The 16,013-nt window shown below is 36.8% G+C and overlaps 1 protein-coding gene across 26 annotated transcripts in view; it reads right to left on the bottom strand.

The window, feature by feature from the left end:
* Positions 1-16,013, bottom strand: part of nrxn1a (neurexin 1a) — a 1,087,315-nt gene that overhangs the window by 111,351 nt on the left and 959,951 nt on the right. For all 26 annotated transcript variants that reach the window (XM_051919388.1, XM_051919392.1, XM_051919399.1 and 23 more), the window contains one exon: positions 13,633-13,804. In XM_051919388.1, the coding sequence (XP_051775348.1) occupies positions 13,633-13,804 (172 nt within the window). The remainder of the gene's footprint in view (positions 1-13,632; positions 13,805-16,013) is intronic.

The following is a 16,013-nucleotide window of genomic DNA, read 5'->3' as shown; positions in this document are numbered from 1 at the left end:
ACAAATTACATTTTTTTTTTATTTTTAAATTTTGTCCTGTTCACTACTGAGTGGGCGGAGCCACGGGGGACAGCTAGTATGAACTAAACCAGGCATGGCATTGCTACCTGCTACACGTTCATGACATCCGTTTTTCTGGATATTATCCTTAATTGAAAACCACAAGGTGGTATTTACCATGAAATAGGCTGCTATTTATCTTAAGGCAGGGGTAGCATTATGAGTCCCAGTCTCAATATAAGGCAAACCCAACTTTATGGCACATGAATTTATGAGAAGATTTTAAATGACACTGTTGACTGTTGGTTTTTGAAAATACAGCTACCGTTTTTCAAAATGAAACATTCACTTTTTTAAAAAATCTGTCGGGGTGAAGAAGTATAAAAGTAAGGAGGACAAAGGAGGTCCGATTTTCAGGGATATATGATTGAAGCTGGGGTGCACCTAATCTGAGAAGATGCATGAAGGAAATTGCTCAGCACTAACTAGGTGACAGCACACCAGCTGCTGCTCTGCTATTCTGTGTAAACATCGGGGATCTTACTGGTAGTAAACTAATCTGATGTATATGCTGGTGACGGAGGTTACCAGCAATTATCTGCTAGGAAAGCACTGCCGTAATCATTTTGCTAACGCAGAACATATTTAAATACTGCTGTCAAATAAATCAATAGATTAATTCAGCAATACATAATTACCACTAAAAATATGAAAAAGTGCTTTGCAAAAGATGAAATTCAAAGGCCCATTACTCAGCCTTCACAGGGGCTAACAGCAGGACAGCGGCTACTGTAAGTGTCGTTAGAAAACATCTCCATGGGCTGCTTTGTGGAGCTCTCAGAAGTTGTAATTGCTTATTGATCTAAGCTTTCAAAATGTTATTACTGGTTTCAGTCTTTTGACATCTAGGCTTTTCAATAAGAGGGAAATGGGTTAAAGTATATCCAGGCGGATGCTGGATGACAGGAACGCAGTTATGAGAAACCTGATTGATTATCTGAGTCGACTTGATGGGTCGATCTTGTGCTCTTGTGAGTCTGGGCTTTCCCACCATAAAGAGGTGCTGACTCTGGCACTGGGCCACATCCTCAGCAGTCAGGATCACAAAGTGGAGCAAATGAAAAGATTTAATGACACTTTGACCTGATTGTACCTTCTTCAAAATGAGGTATTGACTTGGACATGGTGAAGTCAACCAAGACATGGGTACAATGCATTTCCAAGAGACTAAAATATAATTTTTCAGAGGGCAGAGCTCATACAGCAAATGCATCTATGAATATAACCCCGTGTGTATTAAAGGGACTTTGAAGGGAACAACCAGGCTGGAAACTCAAAACCCAAGGGCCTGGGAGTTTAATTCATGGCCTGGTATGAGAGAAGCTTATTTATTTTAATTTCTTTGGAGCCTGTCATAAACTATGGGGGCCAAGCCAGAAACCAATCCTGAATGGGATGCCAGTCTATTAGTGGGCTCAGTCACACATAGTCATACTAGATCATATGAATGTGAATTTCTCCTTGGGGTTAATAAAGTATCTATCTATCTATCTATCTATCTATCTATCTATCTATCTATCTATCTATCTATCTATCTATCTATCTATCTATCTATCTATCTATCTATCTATCTATCTATCTATCTATCTATCTATCTATCTATCTATCTATCTATCTATCTATCTATCTATCATGCTCAAAACATAGACATATTAAAGGCTATGCAGTCCAGCACCTTTTGGGGTAATGAGAGTACCAAGAGAAAATCCCCATGGGCACAGAGGAATTCTTGCAAAAGCTACAAAGGCAATGGTGATGCTGGAAATCAAACCAAAGTTTGAGTTAACATCAAAGACAGAGCCAATATTAATTACTGACAATTGGATTAAATGGAATTCAGCTGTTCACCAAAAGTGAACTCTTCATGGCTGTGCACTGTTTACAAAGTGGCTGGAATTCCAGCTCAGTGGTTACTGTTGATACCTTACACAGTCTGATGATTAGGGTCAGATCTTGAGTTCAGCCATAGTCTTTACGTGATTTGCACATCCCTTCAGTATCAGCATGGGATTTCCTTTGGGTACCCTGGTTTCCTCTTTCCTCTTAAAGCCATAAATGTTAGGTTAGCTGGTAACTCTAAACTGACCCCCCATGAGTGACAGTAGGTGCCTGTGTGAGTGTGCCTTCTGGAGGAATGGCACTCCATCAAGGGTTGTCCTTGTCTTGATGCTCCTGGCACAGGACCCAGTTCCCTTGACCCTGGACTGACAGAAGCAGGTTTAATGATTGATGTTTGCTTTGATCCAGAACTGAGGAGAATTAACAGGAGTGACAACATTTTATGTAAAGCTATACAGCACCTAGCATTCTGCAAACTGCTGTGGGATTCTAGGTAGTCCAATAGCAATCACCCATATCTTTCATTTTATGACCTAATTTATCAAAAACTGCCAACAGTTTTGATGTATTTCAGTAGAATATAAATAAGTATGACAAAATGAATATTTGAATAAAAGCTTTCTTCATAATTATGCTGTGTATAGGTTCTGTGTTTTAGACAGAGGATGAACTTGATGAAAATGATGAACTTTAATTGCTTACAGGGCACTGCAATCATCAGCCAGTAAATAACATTGTAAATTGTCCATTACATTACTCTAGCCATATTAGGAATGTATTATTCATAAGAAAAAGACGACTTACTGTCTGAGGAGACCTTTCACTAAGCGTTTATTAAAATTGTTAACATCACCAAGTGTCAGGTTTATACATGTTAAATATTCACGCAGGGCAGGGAAGAAGGACTTTGTCTTATTTTGTGCTTTTTGCTTTGTTGGTTATTTCTAACTTTGACATGACTGCAGATGGTATTAGCATGGACTATATCTCATGCATTCAGGCTGTAGAAGAAGTGTGTAGGATTCTAAAATCAAAATTAGATACTACACTAAACTTCATAAACATTCAGCACATCTCTTACTGCATATCAGGGCAAATTCAGAAATGAAGGTATGGGTACCAAGTATGTACAGTAAATATATATTTTTAAGTATCTTCCTACAGTAATGTTTTAAATGCTTAATTGCATCTGCAATAATATTTCAAGGAAAATAAAAGGAAAAAAAAGAAATTTCTGTATATCCAAGCAATGGGCCAATGCCAAAAGCTTCATCACCACTGTCACTTCTATTACGCTTTGCAGAACCTGAGCGTTGTCAGCTCATTCTCTAAGGGATATGCATGGCTAGACTCAAACCAATAGAAACAATAGTCTGGAGAAGTCTGTTTGGACAAGCACTTGAGAGCTGAAGAGCCAACGGCGGCAACATTGATGCAAAATGGCACTCGGTAGATAAAAATCTGTTGCATGTCACCACTGCGGCAATGAAAAAGCCTGTGGCAAAAATAAATAAATAAATAAATAGATGAGAAAGCTGCTTTATTTTATTTTTTTAGTGCGACTTGAGAGCATATTTATGCCTCAGAGATATCTTCCTATAAAAGAGTAATCTCTTTCAAATGATAGGGTTTAAAAATTGTACACATTCTTCTTTCATGCTACTGGCTACATATGCAAACAGAGGATACAAATGGCACAAAGGGGTCCCTAGGAGCTTAAATGCATGCTATATTCAAGTTTGTCCCTAGGGTATCAATTTGGTTTGACAGCATTTAAAAATAATCCGTGAGCACATTTTTAAAAATTATGGGTTTTTTTGTTTGACCTATATGGTGTATGACCACATTTTTTACCGTTTTAAATAAAATCATGTGAAATAACAGATAGATGAATTTGACTCTTGAAGGCACTAAACATATTTTGTTTCAAACATAATATATATTTTACATATAAACCTTAGACTCATCCATTCATAATACTCTTTTTCAGTCACCCATCATTCAACGTCTGTTCTTTTGCCCATTTTAACCTTTTCTTTATTCTTCAGTTTCAGATGTGGCTCTTTCTTTGAAACTCTGTCTCCAAGGCTAGCATCCTGGAGTCTTTTTTTATTATTACACTGTTGCATGAACTATTTAAGGAAACTGAGGACCTTTAAGGTGTCCGTTTCTAAAACTACAGTCTCTGATGTTCTTATGCTCTCATGCGGTTGCGCATTTGGGCCTTCCTCTTCAATTTCTCTTCTGGCTAGATCCTGTTTGACATCTTTTCTCAAAGAAAGTAGTACACACCTTTATATAAAATGTTCAGTTTCTTGATAATCTGGCACATGGTATGACTTCCACTTTGCAAAATGACAATGGACTGACTATGCATACAGGTTTCACAGGATGAAGAAGCACTTCCTGATATCAGTGTAAAAATTTTCTTCAGCTATCCTTCATCTGTGCCCAGTTTTGTTGTGAAACAAATAATTTGAGATAACTGGCTAACAACATATTTTTATCTTCCCTAAACACTTCCGTAACAAGACCCTGAAGGTTGCTGAGGGTTGTGTTGGTGTTACCGGTGTTCCCAGAAGGAGGTGTTTCATCTCGTAGGATATCATCGAGGGGAGTCGCAGCGCACAGCTCAATGGCAACTCTGGTCTGTACTGGGAACTGAGAAGGATGGCTGAGAGGGTTCTGAGGGCAGATAAAGAGATGTTACAGGAATCTGTGAGCAAGTGACACACCATCTGTGGTCTAGAGACCCACATCCTGCTTACAGAGGAATCGAAGCATTACGCACATCAGAATCTGTTCCTCGGAGAGTCACAGTCAGGGCGGCTGATGGAACGGTCCTTATGGATGACACTGTAGTTGTGACCCGCTGGGCTGGCTACTTTGAGCAGTTGTTCAAAGCTGATCCTCCGGCTAGGACGTTGGATATCTCTGGGTCCACGGTTATTGAGGCTGATCCTCCAATTAGCTGTGAACCACCCAAAGTCACTGAGATTGCACAGGTGGTGAACCAGCTGAGGGGAGGAAATGCTGCAGGGATCTGTGGTATCCGGGGTGAACTTCTCCAGGCTGGTGGTAAGGCTGTCCTCCTGGCATTGCAAGCAATCTTTGCTTCCATTTGGGAGACTGGCATCATCCCAACTGACTGGAAAATGGGACTTGTCGTCCCTATCTGGAAAGGGAAGGGTAATTGCCTGGATTGCAGCAACTACAGGGGGATAACACTGCTCTCGGTGCCGGGTAAGGTCCTTGCTAGGGTTGTCCTCAATAGGATCCATGATCACTTGCTCACCTACCAGCGCCCAGAACAGTCTGGTTTTATGCCTAAGAAGTGTACCATCAACCGCATCCTGGCACTGAATGTTTTCATGGAGCGCAAACGCGAATATTGGCAGAGTTTTTTTGCAGCTGTCGTCGATTTTCATAAAGCATACGACTCAGTTGATCGAGCTGCCTTGTGCGACATCCTGAAGGTTCACGGGATCCCCTCGAGGTTACTGGATATCATGGCCGGCCTGTAAACTGGTACTGTGAGTGCTGTGCATAGTGGAGGCAGAACCTCTGTGTTTTTCCCAGTTGATTCTGGGGTTGGTTCGTCAGGGGTGTGTTCTTACTCCTACTTTGTTCAATGCTTGTATGGACTGGATGTTGGGCAAGGTCGTGGGGTCCAGCAGATGTGGGGCATCTGTTGGCGAAGAAAGACTTTGCCGACGATGCTGTGATCTTCGCGGAGTCAATGGAGGCTCTGATCGGGGCGCTCGAGAGACTGAGTGAGGAGTCTGAGTGTCTGGGCTTGCAAGTGTTCTGGATAAAAACCAAGATCCAGGCCTTTAATGACCTCTTAGGCACAGCCATCAGCAGTGTGTCTGTTTGCGGAGGGAGTGTTGACCTTGTCGAGAGTTTTACTTACCTTGGCAGTGACATTCATGTCTCTGGTGACTCTTCCTATGAAGTCAGTAGATGGATTGGGAGAACATGGGGGGTCATGAGGTTGCTGGAAAGGGGTGTGTGGCGCTCCCGATATCTGTGCAAAAGGACGAAGGTCCAAGTCTTTAGAGTTCTGGTGCTTCCTGTCTTGCTACATGGTTGTGAGACATGGATGCTATCCAGTGACCTGAGACGAAGACTGGACTCCTTTGGTACTGTGTCTCTCTGGAAAATCCTTGGGTACCATTGGTTTGACTTTGTGTCGAATGAGCGGTTTCTCATGGAGTCTTGAATGAGGCACATTACCTGCATTGTAAGGGAGCGTCAGTTACGGCACTACGGCCATGTGGCGCGTTTTCCCGAGGGTGATCCGGCTCGTAAGATCCTCATTGTTGGGGACCCAAGTGGCTGGACCAGGCCAAGAGGTAGCCCACGTAACACCTGGCTGGTCATTTCCGGAGGGTAGGACTGGACCACGTGTCTGCTTGGGGGGTTGCTAACCGGGATCCTGAGTTGTTTCATCATGTAGTGATTGCGGCAATGCACTGTACCAGTGCATGCTCCCCAACTTGACTTGACCAAACACTTCTATCGTGTCACGTCTTAATTTCCCTTTGCTTAAGCTAAAAGAAATCAAGTTCAGTCTTTCCTCATTGCTCACACTCCATAGTCTTGGAATCAATCTATTAGTTCTTTGGTGAATGTCCTCTATTGATGTTACTCCTTTTCTATAGAAAATGGTGAATATTCATAGTATGTAACAATGGGATTACTCTATATCATTTGATTTCAAGCAAAAACATTTTATTTTCACACATTTGCAAATGAGAAAAAACAATTTTAAGTAGTTGTTCTGACAATATCCTCCTGGTATTTATTTTCAGTTGTTTCTCCATAGAGTACTGCTCTGCATTCATTAAATGTTCAGCCAATCAAGAATACCATTAATGATTCCTCTCTTTTTATTGATCACAGAAAAAATGAACTGTGTAAACCAGCAGGACAGTTTTGCATTATTTAAAGTAATTTATTTACTTTCAATCACCATAAGCTCTAACAGTGTTTAAATGATACAGTATTTGTAATAAGCTGCATGAGCATTTCGCCGTGGTATAATTTACATAAAGAAAGAGTCATTTGTGATTTATACTTTTCGGGGAAAATCAACAATGAAAATCTCAATATATGGTTAACAGCTCACATAATTTTGGCAAATTATATTTAAAAAAGATTAAAATCTATCAATTAGTTTTGCTTTCAAATTAATTAAGATGTTTTTTTGGTATCTTTGACAGGGAGACTGATGAAGCTTTCCCTTTTATTATGTGTATTCTTTAATTATTGGAAGTTGGTGTCTATACATATATTAAGATATTTTTGAACTCTGGGAAACCATTTTTTCATGTCTAGAAGTTGTTGCTATTATGCCTGTAAATGATATCTCATTGCTGAAATGGATAATGTTCCTATGGAACTTCACGTGCTTACATTTTGTGTTCAGTATTGCTCCCCACATCTTACCTTGCAATCTTTATGTAGTCTTCAATCCTGTGTCTTCAAGCAGGATGTCATTTCTGAGGCATAGTTGTAATAATAATAATCATTTACATGTACAGTATATAGCGCTTTTCTAACCTGCTCAAAGCATATTACATAGATGGTGAGAAACCACCTCAGCCACCACCAATATGCAGCATCCACCCATTCTTGTGCCAGTACACACATCACACATTAGATATTTGGTGATGAAGGGGTGAAATTGAGAGTGATAGCTAATAAAGGACAGGGGTTAGTTAGTCAGCCAATCTCTTAGGCCTGGCAGTGGATAAACTAACTATCCACTTTTGATTGAATGATTCTGTCTCCTGTCTCCTCACTGATACCCTAGATCAGCTTTTCTCAACCATTGAGTAATGGCCTGCCAGTGGTGGGTCATGAATTGCTATTGTTTATAATAGTAGTGAGTCACAGCGGGGACCAATCTGACAATCACACTCGATTCCCCCATTTTGACGATCAAGCATGATTCAGTAAGGGTGAAACCCATCATACAAACCCAAACACCATTGGGTTGTGAAGCCATGACCATGCAAAAAAGTGTGTCATGATGCCAGGAAGGTTAAGAAACGCAGCCTTTATGTCACTCTAGCCTCGATTTTAGGCACACAGGCTCTAAAAATTGTTCTCAGTCTGTGGCCAAAGACAGTCACTTCATTCATCTTTCTCCCATACTACAATCTAGACAATAAAGCACAACGTAAATATATTTAGATATACTTATGATAAGGACAAACACACAGAAATCTAAATTAGTTTCGGGTTACAAAAACTGCCATTGTAGTTATTTTCTCACTATTTTGTCATTTTGTGTTACTCATGAAATTAAACTCATCTTCTGCCCTTAAAACTATATTATATGGTGGGGGATTCTTTCAGCATTTATTGTCAATTGATAAAATCGCTAAAACCAATCAGACAGAACCCTAGAACCCTAGACAGAACCCCACTTTGATAGTTTACTATACAAAAAACAAAGACCACAAAAAATCCAAAAACAGAGAAGAAATAGTGAAATCAAAGAAAGAAAAATATTAATAATATCCACAATTCAAAAGGGCTGTATTTCTGAAACAAAGCAGTAACTTTAATAAATGATGTGGTCGTTACTCTTTAACATGTTTTGAAGACATTATGAAATGCCTTGTCTTACTTTAATGATTCAGCCTACAATAAAATACAGAGTGCTTATTTTTGTGTGAAGAAATATATGAACATTTTTGGGGTCAAAAATCCCATTTCAGTACCTTCACAATGTGAACACTGTTAAACCAATAAGGTTGCATAATCTGGATGATGCAGCTAATCCTTTGCGTTTGTATTGTCTAGTATTTTTTGTTTTCTATTTTTTTAGATTTTCCTAATTTTAGATATATTATAGGTTACATTTACTTATTTGGCTTACACCGTTATTCAAGGCAACTTACAACATTTATGATACAATAAGTTACATTTCTTTTGGTTTTCCGTTTGGAGCACAGGCAGGTCAAGTGACTTGCTCAGGGTCACACAGTGCCACTACATTATACTGCCTGCCCTACATATTATATTAATAGTGGCATCAAAATGGGAGCACCTTTTAGTAGAGCACATTTTTTAACTCGATTATTTCAGCAAAATCAAGCATTTAACACTCCTAATTGTATGTTTATGTTGTAAATGTCTAATTGATGTTGGGGGACTGTGTATTCTTCTAGTTATGCCTTCCAAGGGAGACGCAGCGTAATTCATTCTTCTGAGCCCTTTGGTGGACACAGAAGATGTTCTAAACTACAGTAATACTCCACCTAAAGGTGAAGCAAGCAAAAAAGAAAGCTTAGGCTGAGATATTGCTAGAATTTGACAAAGAGGTATGCTATAAATGAGGAAAGAAATCTAATCTTGCTTAAGTAAGTAAAGACAAATGTATACTTAATTAAGGTGGACCATGGTTAAAATACACCTTTTCCCATCTTTAATAAATGACATCAGCACAGAAAGGGAGTTACAGTATTGGACAGTAAGCAAAAATAACACTGGTGTAATGTGAATGCCTTCAGCAGTGTGTTTTGCATTATACAGTACGGCAAAGAACAGCAAACATATTAAAAAGAATATCAATAACTGTAGGACTTTTTTAACAATTCTAAAAACATTGCATTAACACCTACTTTTTGTAGTGCCACAATTCTAAAAGCAAATCAAGACTTCAGGTAAAGTGCACCAATTTAGGCGTCAAGACACAGGGGTCACACCTATCACCACTGTAATCCCACTGCGTCTGGGCTCTGTTTTAGCCTGGGGAGGCTTCTTTGTGTAATTTGCGTGTTCCCTTCATGTGACTTTCTTTTTCCAAAAGCACACAGACATGTCTGATGTGTCAATATGTGAATAACTGACGCAAGAATAATGGGATAAAAACTATAATTAAACAAGACAAATTTGAAATAATGAAAAAATAAATACATCAGTTCCAATGATTGGTGAATTAAAAGTTAAAACCGTACAAGTAATTTTACTTTTCATGTTAAAGATTGATTTCTAATGTGAGAGACTAAGTACTGTTTCTGTATAAGGTTTTGGCTGCTACAGTACAGTATATAACAGATACATGCATTTCATTCTCCACAGTTTAGCTTTTACACTTACACACTTATCTCAGCAGGAAGTGTATGGCAGGAGAATAGAAAATGGAAAATCACTAACTGGATGCTGCTGTCAGAAAATAAAGCAAAACTTTTTTTTTACTGAAATTCTTAAAAGAATAGCTCCTTTTTTCAACAGAAAAGATGTTTTGTAACAAATTTAAGCAGCCAATACAAGAATGAAATTCTCTTATAGTGTCTTAAAAAGGTATCACAACCCAACACATCTAGATTTAGTACATATTACTGTCTTGGACATTTAATTTTAAGTTCAATAAATTTTGATTTTCACATAGTGATTTTGGTTCAGCAATCAAATGGAAATTTTTCAAAAGCTGCAAGTGTTTAGACTAAATTAAAAATAAAACTCCAACCATCAAATTACAAATCCTTCAGTCCCTTTTGTCTCCTCAGTGAGACAAAATACATGATCTCTAAAATAATTTGTTGATGATGTGTACTTGTCTAGAAACTTTGACAATCACCTGTTTGTGGATAAATTCCATCACTCTCTACAAGGTCCTACAGTATGCTTGCAAACTTTCAAAGTAACCAAAGACAAAACAGCATTCTGGGCAAGTCAAAGGTATGACTTTACAAAGGGCATCCCACAAAGCTCAGTGCAAGCCAGCATATACACGTGAAATAAATATGAAACCAACACCAAAATGCCCAGTTTGGGCTCTCCCTTTTAAAAACTAGTGCCTGACAACAAGCACTCTTCTTAGCAAACTACTGCCTGACCAATTGTGAATCTAAATGAGCTACTCAAGTCGGTGGCTGCAATTGAATATACCGATCATGTATTGGCATTCCACAAACAAAGGCCTTTATAGGATGGTGGCTAGGGAAACAAACTGATACATCCAGCGCTTGGCATTCCTTTAGCAGTAAAATATTATGAGCCACTGTCCACAAAAAACACAAAATCATTATCTTTGTAGAGCATCATCTACTGGGGTGATTTTGCTTAAAATCAATATGCTTCAAGCAGTTTACAATGTTATTAACAGTGCACATTTTCACTTGGATTGAGTGGTTTATTTTTGAGTTATTATAAACATAGATACAAATCAGTCTTCAAATTATATATAAAGTTTAGAAATAAGTTCAATTTAAAATGCAGACCCCATTAAACACTTTTCATTTGTATGTATGTATATATATATATATATATATACACACACACGCAGTATACATGTATTTCGAAATCTAACATAGCATAACATCATAACATATCACCAGCTGAATCATCAGTATATATTGTATATTTGTGGCAGATGATAGTTAATGTAAATAACTATAAAGTATTATATGTAGGAAGTAAAAAAAATATTATGAATATACAATGGGAGATTCAAAACTTGACAGCACACCTTATGGAGATGTAGTGGATTCTTCACTTTCTACATCCAGAGAGTGTGCAGAAATGACTAAGACGTCTGATAGGATGTTTGTTTATTCGGCACTATGTGTGCAGTACAAGTTGAGGGAGTTTATATGTACAGTAGGTTGTATAATACAATAGTGAGGCTTCATTAGGAATCCTCTCTGGTGTTTTGGTATCCACATTACAGAAGAAAGCAGATATAGTAGAGAGAAGGGTTAGTAGTACCTGCACACTATGAGCTAAAAGGAAAGACGGAGCCTCTTTTAGTTAAGGCAAATTAAATTAGGGCATAACACAACTGTTGTGTTCAAAATTATGAAAGAAATTAGTACAGTGGATCCCAGACACTTAAAAATATATTCAACAAAAACCAGGGGACACAGATGGAAACTGGTCAAGGGTTGATATCACACATGTCACAAAGCTTTTCTTCATTAACAGAATCAATAAACTGCTAAATAGGGTGGTAGTACGTTGGTGAGCTTCAAAATATGTCTCGATTGTATTTTGGAGCATTTAAGGAAATAGGACTGGCAATGTTTGTGGCTAAATTGCTTAATTTGGGCACAATTGTTCAAATGTTTTAATGTCTTAGGCTTAAGTTAATTTAATTAAAGTGTATGGTAAGACCTCAAAAATATTATCTATCATTAATGTTGAACTCATTTGTAGATCTAGAGCAACTTTGCAAAAATAAATGGGTAAAGCTGATAAAGATTTATCAAAAAATATTACTAGGTATAATAGCTGACAAAGAATGTCCAACAAAGCACTGACCCTTGGGAAGAATACTTTAAAAATGATATACATTTATTTTGTTTCAGTTTGGTGATTTTACTGGTTACTGTTTTATTCTACCTAAGAATGTGCGTCTCAATGTAAAGAATCAAATCTCAGGCAGTGACACTCTTAACTCTGAGAAAGACAGAAAGGCCGAATACTATTTCAAGGCAATATAACTCTTTGTCATCATCTAAAACTAGTCCATGCCAGACTGCATTATTTAAAGAGCATAATTTCTTAGAACTATCATGATATATTTATTAAAATGTAGATAGATAGATAGATAGATAGATAGATAGATAGATAGATAGATAGATAGATAGATAGATAGATAGATAGATAGATAGATAGATAGATAGATAGATAGATAGATAGATAGATAGATAGTATTAGGTCCAGAATTGATTTCTGCCTTGCACCCAACACTGCCAGAATAGGCTCTGACCACCTCGAGGGGGACCTACAATGAATTAGACAGGTCTGGAAATATGTAATAATCTATATGTTGAAAAAATTCTTCATTTGAATGACACTACTGAGTGGTATCACAACTGCCACACTCACCATATCAAATGTGACTAACAAGAAGCAATGAGAAATAAAGCATATCCTTGATGTGTGCTTATCTATGAATGCTGGTCTTGTCAATGCTTTATTCAGGTATTACATAAAGTTTTATGTTTCTTCTTTCATGCATGTTAAGGTGTTTCATTTAATGTTTACTGAGCAGTTTTGAAATTGTTCCATTCTTTTATGGCCTCCCTACATGCAGGAAAGGAAATCAAGACAATTATCTGAAAATTCAAAACGTAGCACAACGAGTCTGCTCTGAGTTCATCAGTCAGTAATATCTGGCACATAAGAATTAAGTGTATTATATTTAAATTCTCCATTGATAAGTACCCTAGTCATTTTTGTATAATATTCAGCATGTTTCAATTACTTAAGTAGAACTGTGACAAAAAATTGAATCTATTCTACAGTCTGTGTCAGTTTTTTATGCCATAAAAAATACTATGAATTCAAATAAAAATTACATAAATGCATCTTAATTGTAAACAGCCTTAATGCATTCAGACAGCACAAGATCTAACTTTTGTCAAAGCCTTTCACCAGTTTAAATGTTAGTGATTCAATAAAGGGGAGGTTGACATTTAGTGCCTTTTATGCCTGAAAGTCATCAGTTTTGCTGACATTTTGACATTTTAAAGGATACGAAGTATTTTTATTTCTAGACAGAAAACCACATTAGACACCAGCAGTAAACTATGAAACACAGTTTTTTAAACCCTTCTGTTTAATGTTCAAAAATAATAACATTCATATATACTCTTTAAAGAAGCACTGACTTTGTTTTGACTTATTTGTAGTAAATAAAGCACATCATTTAGTGTGTTATGTAATATTTATCAGTGTTATACATTACTTTGAAGTTTCAAGAGTGCTTACCTGTTGGGTATCGTTCTATGACAGGTAAGTCATCCAATTGTAGAGTGGCATTACCACCACTTCTTGTAAAACGTACTATATGGTATCTTCCATCATTTACAAATTTACTTGTTTCTTCAATAGTGATGTCATCTGTCCCCACATTAAATATTACTCCAATATTCCCTTTTTCCTGTAAAGATAAAAATGACAACAAGGAATGAGAAACACTTCTTAAGAAAACAGACTGCTAGGCCTGTGACTTGAAATTACGCTACAACAGCTGATATTTTTCAAATAACCAAGAAACAAATAGTACTGGTTTATTTTTATTAATTTAATGAAGTACCACATAATTTAAACAGTCCATCCCATGCTAAAAAATTGTCTGCTACATTTTACATATATAATGTAAGCATTGTAGGTTTGGCTGTACACATACACATTCTCAACCTGCATGTCCGGTTTAGGGTCCTAGGGGGTGGTCAGCATCAGACAGAAGGCATGCACTACAGGGTCCAGACATGACCGCGCAGTTTGAAATTGCTGGACAACATAACTCAGATATAGGGGTGTGGGAGGAAAATCCACAGAATAACCACTGCGTCACTGAGTACTACCCACTTTTGATAGATAGATATTTTGGTAGAGATAAATAAACAAACAGTATTTATTTATGTGTATTCAGTCATATTACAGAACAGTTCCACATAATATTTATCAGTCTGAGAGTTGGAATCGATCAATGTGTTTTTGGAAGTCAATCTCATGACATTTTTCTTAGAGAAAAGTTCTCAGCTTATAAAACAGAAATAAAGATTGCATCCACTTCCCAAAATAAAGATGACATCATCTTAGATTTTTTTTCACTTCTCTGTAATAACAGCTCCAGATTTAAACTAATTAACAAAGGTTTCACTGTGTAGGAGGTGATGTGCATTTTCAAGCGAAAAACAGTTGATAGCAACTTGTCAGGCCTGGCAAACAAGCACTGCTATAATTGTAGCTTGAAACCTTTTCAAATCCACAAATACATTAGAAAATTAACTTTTCTGCAAGCATTTCTTTTTATAACAGCTTTTCTTCCAGTGAAGATTCTTTATTTTCTGTAAACGTCTTGAATTATTTTAAAAACTGTTTTCATTGCGGTTGGTGCATTGGCAAAAGGTGTTTTCAGAAACCCCTTGAGGTGTCAATTGTTGCTTAAGAATACAAAGTCAAAATTCATTTGTGCTTTAGAACACTCCGTTTTGTAGGCTTTAGTTGAAATATCATTACCTGTAGTCTTAAGTCATGTTTAGAATCATTCCGTTATGTAATGAATTTATATTTTATAGCTGAAAAGCAGTAGAAATTTGAATTGTTCATCTCATTTTTGATGTTTTAGATTATTGAAAATAACATGTGCCATGCATTATCCGTCCAGGTTTTTGGAGGCTTTGATATAATTTGGAGAATATTCATTGTGATACCTTGACATGATAGTGACGTGTTTCATGACATTTTATAATGTTGTGATTTGACAGACATTTGAATAATCTTTGAATATGAATAGTTTTTGTCAAATATTACTATGTAATTTCAACCTTTAAAGGTTTCATTGCATATATTACAGCGGTCATACTTATGCAAGTTTTCAAACAATCACAAGGTACTAGAAGGGAGTCACTGTTGAAAGTGGTTGCAAAATGTCACCACAAAGCAAAAAGGGACCACTAGGACCAGTTCTGTACATTAGCATTATCTTGACAGACATACAGCGACTGTCATAAAATATGAATTGTGTATTATATTTCAATCCAATGTGCAGAAGCATTAAAAAGTATTAATATTGGTTCCATGTTAAAAGTTGTAAAGGATATTCAAAGCTCTAGTTCTGTTCATACACCTATCTCTTTGGCATATGGGAAGAAAAAAGTACCTGGATAAAAACCTGTGTAAGATTTAACACACATTTTAAAATACTTTTAAAGGACTAAGAAAAGTGAATCTATAGTATGTAATTTTTACAGCCCTGTGTCAAAACTTGTATTTTTGGACAAAGGTAAAATGTTGGGAGCAGAATATTTAAGGAAGCATTTCTTTGAAACAAACTAAGCATGAAATAGTCAACTTCTAAGAAGAAATGAGACAAAGCCGTTGACTAATGATTTTATGTCATTTGCAACATAAAAGAGATAAGTATTACAAAGGAAAAAAAAAAAACAAAGCAGTACCTATATTATTGTGCTGTAAGCACTTGCTATTTTGTAGAATTAAAATGGTAAAGAAATTAGAAGTCGACTTAACACACAGCTGATAAACAAGGCATACGCTTCAACGCACTAAACAGTAGTGTACTGTATTTGATTATCCACTCAGCATTATTAAATCATGAAGTGAAATTTTTGCTTACAAATATG

The sequence above is a fragment of the Erpetoichthys calabaricus genome, chromosome 15 (assembly GCF_900747795.2).
Source record: "Erpetoichthys calabaricus chromosome 15, fErpCal1.3, whole genome shotgun sequence".
NCBI classification, from domain to species: Eukaryota; Metazoa; Chordata; class Cladistia; order Polypteriformes; family Polypteridae; genus Erpetoichthys; species Erpetoichthys calabaricus.
The sequence above is the reverse complement of the archived record's forward strand: the minus strand, read 5'-3'. Positions and strand labels throughout refer to the sequence as shown.